General features: G+C 36.9%; 1 protein-coding gene across 23 annotated transcripts in view; it reads left to right on the forward strand.

Annotated features, from left to right (window-relative positions):
* Positions 1–14788, forward strand: part of MAP2 (microtubule associated protein 2) — a 75439-nt gene that overhangs the window by 20565 nt on the left and 40086 nt on the right. For 14 of the 23 annotated variants that reach the window (XM_044913710.1, XM_044913714.1, XM_021702822.1 and 11 more), the window contains exons 2-3: positions 2860–2973; positions 4944–5021. In XM_044913710.1, the coding sequence (XP_044769645.1) occupies positions 2860–2973; positions 4944–5021 (192 nt within the window). Of the gene's footprint in view, positions 1–2859; positions 2974–4943; positions 5022–14469; positions 14716–14788 lie in introns of all 23 variants that reach the window. The other 9 variants (XM_044913717.1, XM_044913718.1, XM_044913721.1 and 6 more) reach the window with 4 other exon arrangements.

Genomic DNA, 14788 nt, shown 5'->3' on the forward strand with positions numbered 1-14788 from the left:
TGAATTTTCTCCTGTCCCAGGAGCCAGGCTGTAAGGGTAAAGCTTACCCCAGGAGATCTGCTGATTAGGTTTCCACTGGGAAAAGGCCATCTCTCCTTGGGGGAAGCTGCCACCTCTGCATTGATGGCAGGCTTTGCTTAGAGGAAGATTTTAAAGAGGCTGGACCAATTGAAACGCTCAGAACAATCCTATGTTAATTTTTTTTCACACTGCAAAGTTAATATTAAACAATTAACATTGCCTGTTTGAAGTTTTAGCAATATTATTCTCTCCAAAAAAATTGAAGATAATATGTCATTAACAGGGCTCCCACACACCCTGTTTGATCATTCTAAAATAGCATTTCTTAAAGTCTGTTAAATCCTTTTAAGGAAAAATAGTTAATTTTCCCAAGATTGAGGTAAATTATTATCTTATAAGTTTTGCTTAATGTAAAATAAAATTGCCTTCTTCATAAGTTCTTATTCAACTATGAAACTCAAACACACCTATAAATGAACTTTATTTGAAACAACAAAACCAATTAAATTCAAATGTCCTACTACTTAGCATGTAAAATAAATAGTATTGCTTTATTGAAACTAAATTATCACTCATAAAAAATGTGGTTCTGGCTGATACAGTACATTTTATTTAGGTTGGACATGCCCATTCCATTCTGACTAGAGAGAAGTAATGATTCAATTTTTCCTTCCCTTGCCTGTAGAATATTCTGAAAGTCTGTTGTATAGTGTACCATGATGGTTTTTGGCCTACATCTTGTGTGAATGCATTTTTTATTGTATAATTTTCACTCTGTTCTCTTCTTATTAGCCCACAACAGATAAACTAATTGTCTGAGGTGTCAAAATTATTCTAAATGCAATTCCAAACAAAATGACAAATAATGTAGCATTGCTCAGTTATAATTTGTTCACATAAACCAATAGATGCTTTTTATTATTTTTATTGGATTTTTTTCCCAATTTAAGAAATTTAATTCATGTTAAGCATTCTTGGACTCTGAAAAATTGATCAGTAGGTACACAAGAATCTGGGACCCTCATTTAAGAGATGGTTAAACATCAAAACTTAAATAAGAATTCAGTAAATGATTAATTGGGGGGTTAAGTTAGTAAATATAATACTGAGCATGGATTATTTCTAAATTTGTGTAAATACCATGAACAAGACCTTTCATGTTAATTTTTCATACTTTCAAAAAGTTGTGTTAAGCAACCAATCTGAGTAAAGATCAAGGAGAGGAGCATTACATTCAGAGATTGCAACAATGATAGAGAGAGAGTCCTTGACTTGGGAAACTTTACATAGCCAGGGAGATAAGGCATGTGTACCAGCACAGTTCCATGCCAGATGTACCAAATGCCATAGGAGAGATTATATTTTGTGTCAATGCCAGCAGGGAAATGCAGGAATGATCCATAAAATACATGGGTTTTATGTATGTCCCATTTTCTGCAGTGTTTGCTGTACCTCTCCATTACACTGAATTTCCTATGAAACACTGAGGTTCTAGAAGTGCTAAAAATCATTTTATTGGTTTTTTAAATGTCTGAATTTCATTGCAAATTAATATATGCAAGTGAGGTAAGTTATCTATTACACTAGCTAACTTTATAAGATGTATAGGTAGGTAGGTAGATGATAGAGATGATAGATGGATGGCTAGATAGATAGATGATAGATAGATAGATAATAGATAGGTACATACATACATGCATGGATAATATATAGTATTGCTCAGTTGTGGTCAGTTGCTTGTTTCATAGTCTCAAAACATATTCAAGACTAGCAGTTTTGTACTTTAGGTAGACAGCAGATCTGAGAGTGAATATGTTGCCTTAGTTCATACCTTTAGAAAAGTTCATATTTTTCCATTGATCATTCTCACATGACTGTTAGAGAAGTTTATGGTTGTTTTCTCATTATTCCTTCTGCTGTTTTCCTGCTTGGGAGAAAGAACAGCATAATAGTTAGGAAACTGGGGTTCTAATCTCAGTTTGGCTCCATCAGCTGCGTGCACTTGAGCAAATCTCATAACCTAGCCTTTACATCCTCATCTACAAAATGAGAGGATTTAGATATAGTCAAGTAGCTATTTAAAAAGTCAGTTATCTGGCATCTCACAGACTGGTCATTTTAATGATGAACCTCCCCCCACTTTTTAATGAAATGATTACACTGACTAGGTAAGTGTATGTTATATGGCCTTAAAGATCCTTAAAACATCTGCTATCTAGAAAAGCAGTAGCTCTTTAGAAAGAGGCCATCTGATATATCATTTCCGTGTATTTCATTCAAATTTTCTCTTCCCAGGTCTTTCTTAATTGGTCTTGTTCACATTGATCCTGGATAATGCTGTTTGATCACAGATTCACATTTTGAGGCATCTTCTTTAGGTTTTAAATTATGGTATTTCTGCAAATCAGCACAGAAACATATTGTAAGGAAACTTTTCTAGAAAACTACAAAACATTTTATATTAAATCCAAAATGAATCTTTTCTTTTCTGAATTTGTTTTACTTGGTACAAAATTTTTAATTGTTTCTGTTTGTATAAACAGCTTTTTAAAAATGCCATACAAATTATTTTTCTTTCATTCCGTGTTCATTTTGCCTAGCTCCCAGAATGCCAGTCCCTTTTATTTCCTTTTTTTTTTCTTTTTTTCTTCTTTTCTGTTTTTGGTTACAATATATGTATTTGTGTTTTAGCTGCAATTTAGTAAATTCTATTGTACTTTTTGGGGGGAAGACAGAAAAGAAAATTCTAGTCAACTATATTGTTTCATTACTTTTCCTCTTTGCTACCTGTTTTGGACATCTCACTCTTTTATTTTCTTTTGTTACTATTTATTACAGAGGAAGTGTCTGCAAGGATAGTTCAAGTAGTCACGGCTGAGGCTGTAGCGGTCCTGAAAGGTGAACAAGAGAAAGAAGCTCAACAGAAAGATCAGCCTGCAGCTCTGCCTTTAGGTAAATGTTCAAGAGCTGTATCCGCTTGCACCCTGATCGCAGGATCAAGTCTTTGGTCAAAGAGAGGCCCTATCTCATACTTCATCCTTACATGGAACATTCATCAGACACCTCTGTTGGGAGACCCTGGCACCTATTTTCACCTTTTTTGACAGGCTCATTTGTAGTATTTGGACAGTCTTCACAGTGATAAGCTTATAGTTAGACTTTACCCCTAAATTTCTCTTAAATTTTCATTTCCAGACCTCTAGAGATATTTATTACAAAAATAAAGCCAATGCTTATTGATGTCATGGCACCCACTTGTAAAGAAAAAGTGTTAATACTTCAATTAGAAATAAGTATTTCCCTTTGTGGGTTTTGGGGAATGCTTGTCTCGTTTGTTTGGGTCCCTCTGAACCAGCTACAGAAAACCTATAGTCGGGGCTTTGTTAGAATCATGAGGGACTTTGTATCCCATATAATGTACTAGCCTTCACTTGGTCTATGTAAGGGCACTGAGATAGCATTTCTCTCTCTCTCGGTCACAAGTCAGATGCCCTCCAGGGCCAAACAGGTAATATAATTGTGCTTGCTGAAGAAAACACTCCTAACCAAAGGCTTGCTGCCCCTCCTTTAGATAGATGATAGACGATTGATAGATAGATGATAGATTAGATAGATAGATAGATAGATAGATAGATAGATAGATAGAAGATAGATAGATGTGGTGTATATACAGGCAGAGACAAGAAAGGAAACTCTCTTAGGTTCAACATATGTCTATTTTATAGGTATATTTAACTAATCCATAGAAAGGTATGGTTTTTAAAGTCTAAAAAAAGAGTACATATCCAATTTTGTCTCAAACAGTCTAGTACCCTTAATATTTGATTTTCTGGTCAGTACTCCTTTAAGCAATTTAAACACCTAAAAAAATTAAGCAATAAAAATTCTGTTCTCCCAGGATAATTAATACTCATTATTTGCAGTAAAATGTTCTTTGATTATAAAGGTTTATTTTTCTCTTTAAACAGGGGGAAAATTATCTTATTCAAAACATTAACCTTCAGTTTGTGGTTCACTTTTATACCTTAAATAAAAAACACCCCCTTTCTTAAATTTGAAGCCTTAAAATATATTCTATAGAAACCCACAGGGTCAAGGAACTAAGAAGTCACCTGTCATCCCAAAGCTGCTTTTTGAGAGTGAAAAACACATGCTCTGTAAAATAGATTTTCCTGCTGGCCTTGATGATAAATATTTCCTTTTTGCAGTTCCTTACCTTCATATGAGTGGTCAAGAAAAAAGAGTTAACTGTGGATGAATGACATCTTTTAGAACTTTTGTCTTTGGTTCTCATGTATAATGCCAAGGCCAGAAGATTACTCGGCTCCCACTAGTACATATTGTCTGTTTGAAGGTTGCCTTAGGCTGTGACAGCTTCATTTTTCTTTTCTGAGAATACATACAGAAGATGCATTTTGACATTAGACTCAGTGGACAAAACGTTGTTTAAAAAATACATCACCTATAATACTGTGAATGATGAAGGTTACGTTTGTTTCCAGACCAAGAAGTTGAACAATATAGAGTTCTGATATTTTTTTCAGTCAGTCAAGCTAAATCCAAACTACAATGCTTGCCTGTGTGTTTGAATATAGTAGATTAGGGCCAGAATAAAATAGTTTATTAATTGAACAAGCAGACACAATTAATGGGATTAATGATGCCTTAGCAGGCATCATTAATCCATTTTTATAGGGAAGACAAAATGACTTTTTTTTAAATATTAAATGCTTTTCTTTCCTTTTAGGTTTTTTAAACTATGTGAATCAGGTAATGGAACAGAAAATAAGTCAAGTGCAGCTTACTAGTGAATCTTTTCCTAAATTTCATAGAGAGACCTTTTTACAGATGGCAGAGCTGTTACACATCTAATGGCCTAACAGGATTAACTGTATCTCATTTTTCCACTATTTGATCTTTAGCAGCTGAAGAAACAGCTAATCTGCCTCCTTCTCCACCTCCATCACCAGCCTCAGAACAGACCATCGCAGTGGAAGAAGGTAAGGCCTAGTGGACTTTTTGAGGTTTGTCTTCTGATAAAGGGTAAATTAGCATCAGTCCATAAGCAGTGGACTTCAGTGTGGGTTAGTATGTGACCCAGCTTGAGAGCTTTCTGTTTCAAACAGTCCAGAAGACACAGACTTCACATAAATGTATAGTCATTTATCTATACAAAATCAGAAGTAGGAGGAATATGATAAATAAAAAAGAAAAAATCTGCTTGATCCAGGAGAAGATAACTTTGTGTTTAAATTGCTAGAATAGCTACAGAGAAGCAGTTCACTTAATTAATATAAAATGTTTTGACACAGAAAATACAATCCTATCTTATAAGTGACTGAACAAAAGTAAATTTATTGATGAAATCATAAGGAAATGTTGTCAGGAATTGTCTCTGTTTTGCTCATTATTGTGTTGCCAGGGGCTTCCCTAGGGCCTGGCCCATAGCAAACTGTCAATAAATATTAATGAATAAGTGAAGAAGTCAGTGTATGACTCTAATATTGAGAGCAGTGAACTAGAAGCTGAGATCATGGCTTCTTCCCTGCTGAGACCTGTTATTGTCATGAGTATATTTATGCATTTAGTCAACATAGAATGCTGTGTCAGCTTTTCAGTTCTCGTTTAATAAAACAGAGGGATGCCTTTGAAGAATATTCATTCAGAATCTGAGCTGAAAGGCACTATTTAAAAGCAAACTATTACTGGTTTTCTGACTTAAGTCAAGTTAACTATTGTGTATTGTTTGAGGTACAGAAGACAGAGAAGAGCTATAGCTAAAGTGTTGTTTCAATATAACTTAGTTTTCATATACTAAAATCAGAATTTTAATACTATTCCATATTATTCATTTATTTTTTCATTTTTCCATTTATTGTCCCTTTTAGCAATTATTTTACTGTTAAAAATTGAAAAGCATCACAAAAGACTCACTGTCTTTTTATAATTTGTGATTAGTTTCATTTAAAATATTCTTTGACTTCCTAAATACAGATTTTCCTAAATTACAGAACTATGAACTCTCAGTAAACATAATTTACTTTTGTCACAGATTTATAAACCTAAACTTCTTTTAGTGAGCTTTTTCTTTCTTAAGTTGAAGCTTTTTTTCTAATTTACTGCCTGAAATAATGTTAGCTGAACTAAATTATTCTGAAGAATAAAAGAAAATTTGGGGACTATAATCAGTGGCAGTTATGATTATTAGTTAATTTCCTGAAAATGTGATTTGATCTTTTAGTTTACAGATTTGAAAGATTTTTTGCCTTCATCCATTCATTGGCACATATTTATGGAGCACCTACAGTGCGCTCTTTAAATTCTAGCTATACACTCGTGAACAAAACAGACATGATCCCTGCTTGTAAGGAACACACAGTCTGGTAGAGAACAGAAAGCCAGTAAAGAAGCTTACCAATAATTTCAACTTGCATTAGCCCTAGGAAGGAAAAGAACAGAGAACTTGAAGATAGGACAAGGGAAATCTTAATTTTGGGGGTGGTGAGGAGACAGGTAAGGAGCTGAGCTCAGAAGCATGAGGAAGAGTTGGTCAAGCAAAGATGGAGGGAAAGGGCTTTGGGACAGAAAGACCAGGACGTGCAAGGGGACTCACGTGAGCAAGAACATGAAGTTTTCTAGGAACTGAAGACATCCCATGGCTCCTGGGAAGTGAGAAAGGGGTAGAGTAGTGAAGGGGTTTAAGAGTCAGCAGTATGCACCTTGGTTCGGGAGTCTCGATTTCACCTGGAAAGCAGTGGAAAGCCTTCCATGACAGCTGTACATCCCTCCAGTCATTGAAAATGTCTCTAAACCCCCACTTCAAGCCTTTCAGAGAATCTTCTTAACCCAAGATGTTCACTGGGTACGGCGTTCACTCCAGAGTCAACTGGAGGTCAAGTAACTTACCCTTCTTGCTCTTATATGGGAGTTGGAGCAGAAGGAGCAGCAGGGTCTGCCCATCCACCTGGGAATTCACCCAGTCTGCTTTCCTGGCAGGTGATATCATGGATATAATGAAAATACAAATAAACCATAGAATCATTTTCACATTTTGGTACACTTTCCAGAATAACTGTTTCCTTATGTCGGGGGATTGCTTTCCCCATGTTGTTTGAGTATGGGGAAAATTTCAACTTACTTCCTATTGAAGATGATTGAAGATATTTTATTCTTAACATTTTTCAAACCAAACTTGTATTTTTATTGAATTACTATTTTTCATGTTTTCAGAAGAAAGCATTAAACTATACGAAGGCCTAATGATTTGCTTTTAAAAGGATAACCATTTTTTTACTTATATGAAAAAAGTATGTATTTTATAAACTCTACCTCATTAATTTAAAAGACCAAGTAATATTATTACCTTACATATGTGAAAGGCATGAGTCTAGATAATCATACTAGCCCCTGTCTTATTTTAGCCCACTCTTAAAGCATGTACAAAATTTTTTTTTAAGTTTTATATATCATAAAATAAATTAGTGAAAAGTCACAAGACAGGATTCAACTCTTCAGTTTTTCAAACCAATTGGTTTACAAAGACCTAGGAAAAATTCTATTAATGTATAGCTCATAGCAGTTTGAGTGGGAAAGGAACATGTAGGTTTTTCATCTAGGAGATTTTTTTTACCCACTTCAACACATCCTCAAAGAAACTTTAAAGGCACATGACTGCCAATCCATTTATACAAATGTAAGACAGCTCTTGGATTAAATCGAGTAATTCAATGATTTTGAGGATATGATTACTTTTTATTAATTATCAAATATTTTTAAAAGCTGTTCTTTCCCAAAGGGGAAGCATGAATGCTTCCACCAAAGATAATTTGAGATGTTAATTACTGTAAGTTCTGAATATTCATTTGTTATAATTGATATAATATTAATAATTCCCAAGTTGTATGCTTATTCTGGGAAACAAAGAGATTTTGATGGAAAAAATAAACAAGTAGCACACTTAAAAGGAAACTCAGGTACAACGCATCAATCCTGCACTAGGTGTGATGTTTGCAAATTAATCTCCTGTTTCTTTTTGGCCTAACCATAATAGTTGTCATTTGGACTGAGCTGTTAGGATTTGGAAGCCGTGCAAGAACAATGGAATCATCTGAAAATAGAATGAGGAAACTTTCTGCCCTCTTAGGTTTGCTCCAGAATCCTAGGGTGATTTTTCCTGGGTCAGCGATGTCACTAATCTGAAAGCATTTTCCCCTCCATATCCTTCTGGGCAGCAAACACAGTTGGCAAACTAAGTCCTCAGTCAAAAGCCTGCAGCATGGAAAGGGCTTAGAGAGAGTGGAGAACAATGTAAGCAGAGCCAGTTGCCCCAGACGGTGGGGCAGAAGCTGTGATGCCAAGGCAGGCAAAAATCACTGAGTCCCCCAGAGACTCCGTCTTTCATAAAAGTGACTGCTCATTTGTACCAAACGGGGTTGACAGACCAAGGCTGCGTTTTATGTGGCAGATCTTACTTTAACTCAAAATTAATTTTCAAATGCTTTTTTTAAAAAAATCATATAAAATAAGTTAGGGAAAATGTATTCCTCCACCGAAATCAGGTAAGCTTCATTTTTAAAGATTATCATTATGCAGCAGAACTATGTAAAAGTCTAAGGTTCATAAGGCAGCCCTATCCTTTAAAATATCACATTATTAAATAGAATATTTCGTGGTGAAAGCAGAGTCCACCAAAGCATGTGTACTTATAGTAAAAGGACGACATTCAATCCTGACCTTAAACAACAAAGCTAACTTATGAAATGAATTCACTTTTTGCAAATCTCTCAAGTCTAAATTTGATGTCTCCAATGAAGGGAAAGCAGAGGTACATGACAATGTGCCTGAGTGTATTGAAGACAAAGACGATAACACGCGTGGAGTCCAGCGTTGTGCTCGGCACTTTCTCAGATCTCTCCTCATTTAATCCTCCCGGCGGCCCATAGAGGTAGATAATACTCACTTCCACTCCTTGCCCCTGGATGTCGTGGCCAGTAATCCAGAATTCCAGTCCAAATTTCAGTCCCTGCAATCACAGCCCCACTGTGTCTCTAAAGCCATCTCTTATCTAGGTTCTTAACGTGGGGCCAAGAAAGGGAAATGATCTTCCAATGAGAGTTTTTTGTTGTTCAAGGTACTAGACCAATTTCCTTTTTTTTGAAAGCATACCCAAATAAAGAACTCATTACTTATAACTGGTATGTATCCCACCTCCCCTGGGATGCTATACATGATTCCATAGCAAATAGGATCTATTTCTTCTGTCATTATTTTGGAACCAAGCACACTGTTTGGTCTTAGCTAGCTACGGTCCCCTTAGTAGAACTTCCTTAGCACATCGCTGGAACTTGCAGATGGACTTCAGGCTCATAGGTCCCAAGCAGAGACATGGAGCACACACAGCTCATAGTACCAAGACTGGGCTTTGCCGTACATTCTTTTTGAAGTTGCTTGGCTCAGTGCCATACAAATACTACAAAGAAGCTCCTTTCCACCGTAGCCCTTAAAGTTTTTTGCTCTTTTTGTTGTCCTCTGTTTAGAGTAAAAGTTTTCAGAATAGAAAATACTGCTTCTTTGAAATGTTACAGATCTGAAGCAAGACTCTGCTGTTTTCACATGTTGGCACTTTCAAAAATGAGCAATGGCAACAAGAAAGAGAAAGTCAAAATCTTCAAAAGGTCCAAACATCCAAGGAGTATTGCCTTTAAACTCCCAGCTTTCAGCTTCAGATTCTTTAGTTTTATACTGCAGTCAGCTCTACTCCCCAGAAGATGTTAACTATGCCATTTTCACGGACTGATTGTCCATGCAATCTGTTGAGCCTACTGGAAGTTTTAGGAGTAACTTGCATACGTGCATATGTGTTTAGGGCCTTAAGGAGTCCTGGGGGAAATATGAATGGCTAGGACATGTGACAAACCCAGGGCTTATGATTCAGCCAGTGTTGTAGGCCAGATCTCAGCCAATTATCTGCTCAGCTGAGAAATCGTGCCGCGTTGGAACTAAGAATATCGAATGTAATTTTAGGCTTCTGCTATCCCATGATATAATGAGCAGCATGGCTGAAAAAGTTCTGAGCACCCATCCAGAAAAAAATAACACTGAACAATCAGTAAACAATGTGCTCAAGAGATTAAAAGTATTCCCTCTACAGAATATTATTTTAGTATCTTTATGATTTCAAATTTATTTCTGGTTGTCAGCACTTGGTTGCTGAAAATAAGATACTGCCCTAACCATACAGTGCATTTTCAAATAAATGCTTTAATCTGGCTGCTTATATGTTGATCGAAATAAAATTTAGATACACAGACTTTCAAAAAATTTTAATAACCCTTATTATTGAAAGATGAAATTTAAAAATTATTTCTCTATATAAGTAAATAAATAGTGATTAGCAAATTCAGTAACCTGTCATGTAGGCCTGAGATGGATTGTCTGTACCACATCAGAAGCCAAATAGTGTTTGTTGCCATCATCCTTAAAGCTCATTGAAATATACCAGAATCCAAGTGCTAAGCAGACTGACCTACACTTGCGTACCTAAGGAAATATATTTAAATAAGGCAGATTTCTAAGCCAAGACACTGGAAAGGACAGAAGTGAGAGCAGTTACTTTCGCATTTCAGTGAGGAATATGCAATGAGGGTTTGAAATAGAAGAAGAGCCAAGAGCCAGAAGTGTAAATGAAACCACATAGAATAAAGTCTTGGTGAATCTGAAGCCAGCTCTGTAGAAATCATTGTCAGCTAATGGTATCTCTTTTAAGCTTTCAGAAGAAAAAGAAAAGAAAATCAGTTTATATTTTTAGGGACTTTCTTAAAGCCATGAGAACCAGTGTTCAAAAGGATCCCCGTAGGAGTTAGCACCCAAAAAGAAGGAGCTAGGCCACTGTGCTCTCCTTAGCAAGGCAGGGAAGAGGAATAACACATTGTAGATTTTTCTTGACAGGCCTGGAATTAAAAATGGCTTTCTGGTAAAAGTCATTAACAAAAAATTAAATTAACCAAAATGCTAACTATTGAGCATCCTAGGTAATTAAGGTTGTGCTTCAAACAGGGCTCTTTTCCCCTATAATTGTATAGCATCAGGTCCTAACACCTTTCTTCTTCTTTAACTTATAAATACATTGACAGAAGCATGAAAAGAATCTACTTGAAAGAATTTCTTCCAAATAACACATCTGTATTGCAATGCTTTGTTTCTATTGCAGTGTTTTGTGCAGTGTTTCTATTGCAAACATCTATTGTTTGAGGGGAATGATAGATAATTTCTATTATTCAGTAAGGGGTGTGAGTGCCTTTGATTTATTCAAATCAATGCCAAGGTTACCTAAGGGCTAGTGTAAATTCAGTGGCTACTGAACCATGAAACATTCACTGCCTCCATCCTCCATCACCTTGATCTTGCTAACTCCCCTCCATCCCACTGTGCTACTTCTGTGGCCCATGTGTCCTTGTGCAGGTGTTTGTCTCGTCCAGGTGATCTTGTGTCTGTCTTGTCCAGTTCTCCCTGCAGGTTGTTCCTGTGTGTCTGTTTGTAGATGAAGGGGCTGAGGATCAAGTGGGTCCTCTACACAGGTCCCCCAGCCATGAACATGCCACCAGCGGGGAGAGGCGTAGACTCCTAGCCCCCTCCATCTCGGTCTCTGTGCCTGATGATGACCCTTCCAATTCCGATGAGGAGTACTATGAGCATCCTTTGTTCCACTCACAATGGGCTACCTCTAGTGTGCTCCCCAGTGTCCCAGTGCAGAGTGCAGAGGCCCACTTAGGCCAGGAGAAAGGTGAACCAAGCATGGTCCGCTTTTGCTCCTCCCCCCAGCCTGCAGCTTTGACCACATGCATCATTCTAAGTGTACCTTCAGTTGTGGGGTGGGAGGGAAAGGAGCCTGTTTTTTCCATATGAAAGTGAAGTCGCTATGTAGTTTATATGTCTAGCCAACTACCTATCTACAAGAAGCCTTATTTGGGGCATAGGAGTATTTTCTTTTTTCTGTATCATTGCTTCTGAAAAGAAAGCCAAAAAAGGGGTGGGAGTGGGGGGAGGGAGCAAAAAAGTTCAGTTAAAGTACGACTCCTTTCTGCTCCCTGTAAATAAATCAGAGGGGGAAGAATACATCCTCTACTCAAACTGAGTAAGAGGACCCTGTATATAATTTTTTTTCCTCCTTGGATATAGACTATTACTAGGACCAGACTTAAATCGAATTAGCCTTCTTTTTAGTGCCATGTCAATACGGTGGCTCCTTAAAAGAGAAAGATCATGAATCTGTATAGGGCAGAACACATGTTACAGAATGAATGTATTTCTCCAAATAATTTAATCATCTACAAAAACTACAGAGGCTCCCCCCCAAGTGACTAAATATTGGCTCACATGAGCAGACCTGGGCTAAAGTGAAGGAAATGATCCAAAGCCTTTGTCATTCCACCTTCATAAAGCTAGCAGACCCTAGTGTATAACTGGCCATGATGAGGGCGGTGGGCTGAAATTTATCTCGTTCTAACTAGGTAGTTTTGTAAAGGAAAGCAAAATTAGAGCTAAAACACGTTTTGCGTAGGTAAAGAACTTACTCTCAAATAGGGAAAAATGTGCATGAAGAGTTTATTTCCATACGGGACAGTATTTAATGAAAGGGCAGATAGTTCCAAGGCAATGGGGAAGAAACTCATACTTTACCAACTGCATTCATGATAATAAATTTCTTCTAGTGTCCATTGGAAAACAAAGAGCACCAATGGTTCAGACACTCTAATAGAGAAATATAACCCATATGGAGTAAAAGTAAGTTCTAAGAGTGTGAACTTACAACAGTTAAGAAAAATCTGTGAAATTTCGAGCGAGAAACAGGTATATTGGAAATAGACCTGATTTATACAAAATAAGGAAATGGAAAGCCGAAAGGTTGCGTGGATTTGGAAAACATGTTGATTAAATTGATTAGACTTTATGCAAGAAGGTGACATTAGCAAAGCAGCTACAGTAAAAGTCTCTTATCTGTAATCAAAATCTCTAATTCTGTGACGTTATAAAAATGCCTTGATAATAATTTGGAATCTGAATTTTTAAAATGTTGCTTACATAATTAAATGACAAAAATGAAAGTCCCTGAGTGCTAAATGGGAGGAAATAGATGAAGTAGTTCTCCCCTCCCCCACCTCCTGCCCAGGGGTTTTAATATTTCTCAAAAAAGAAAATTGCTTTCCTTTCCATCTGTAGTCTTTCTCACCGGGCCATTTAAACAATGTTGCATAAGAATATCATCCGAATCTTTCATTTGTGGAACTATAAAACAGCTTACATTTCCCCTGTAATTTCTCAAGCAATAAAATGGGACTCATTGTACTGGCATTTGAAAGTGCAAATGAGAAGCAAATGAACACAATAAATCATGGCCTTCATAGGTGTGCTTTTTACATTTTAATTGTAAACATTTTTCCATGTGATATACATCTTTTGGGAAGATATTTTGGCAGTTTGATTGTCGTTCAGTTATCTTGGTGGTTTGGTTTCGAATTGCGGAAACAAGACTTTACAGGTAATGTGCACATTGTCTTATTCAGGATCAAGGGCAACTATACATGAACTACATTATTGGTATTACAAGGGTGTAAGCAATATGGTAACAGTTGTATCCCCAAGGTGGACTTTTCTAAATGCTAAGATTCCATTTTACCTGGACCTTGCTTTTCAAAATAGTTCGCTTACTCCTTGAAATTTTTTACATTATCCCATATCATATAATGCAAGGAAGGTGAAATAAATTGAGTTAGGAAGTCTTTTGCCTTAAAAATATTGCATAAATTATATTAAAATGTAATTTAATACTTTAAATACTTGAGACTTTGGCCTTTACATACTAAATAAGATAGTGTTGATGGATCCCGTGATAAAGCTGTTAGGGGAATTGATGGTTATTATGTTGAGGCCGGGTATTTTTTATTCCCCAAGATTCTTTACTGAAGTTTGCATGTTTTTAATAAAGTAATCAGAAATTCGTATGTAGGGGCTTACTGCATTGGAGAAAGCAGCCCCTGTCTAGCAAACGTAAAGATTTTTTTAGTCCATCAATGCATCTGTCTTTTCATAACCATCTGTTATCCAAAAGCACCATCTCTTCTTTCCAGCAAGCTCCCTACATGTGTGCAACTTACTGCCATTTCCACTAAGGGGAATAGAGCAATAAGACCTTTCAGCTCTCAAGTTTTCAAATAAATAGCCTTTTAACGAGACTTTAAAAGGCATCATTATTAGCAGATTATATATATATAATCATTGCCCAAGCAATACATAATGCACGTTGCATTCGAATATTAATCTGCTCATCCAAATGGTAAAATAAGTTTCTGGCGAGGTTGATGTAATGGAGCTGAAAGTGTTCCATGAGTAATATTTCTGCCATTGTGTGTATTCTGTGGTCATGATGTCAACATCTTTTTCATCCCTAAGAAGAAGAAACGCTAGAGGGAACAGTGGCTGAGGAAGAGACACCTGCCACTCTTCCTGGGAAAGAGTGCGGGGCTGCCAAGGCCTCAGACCAACCCCAGGGCCTCAGTGAGGGCCACATGGAGTCTAGTGCGGAGGCCCACATAGCTCCTGAAGAGAGTGCCCCAGCAGGGGCCCTGCAGGAGAAAAGTGTAAAAGAGGTCACCGAGGTGTCTCCAGAAGTAACAGTCCCTTCCTCTGCCAGGGAAGGTGTGTCTTTCCTAGGATTTGCATGTGTTTTGTTGCAAATGATCTCTCCAGCAGCTTACGGACCTGATGCCTT

Source organism: Neomonachus schauinslandi, chromosome 3, assembly GCF_002201575.2.
Source record: "Neomonachus schauinslandi chromosome 3, ASM220157v2, whole genome shotgun sequence".
Taxonomy (NCBI): domain Eukaryota; kingdom Metazoa; phylum Chordata; class Mammalia; order Carnivora; family Phocidae; genus Neomonachus; species Neomonachus schauinslandi.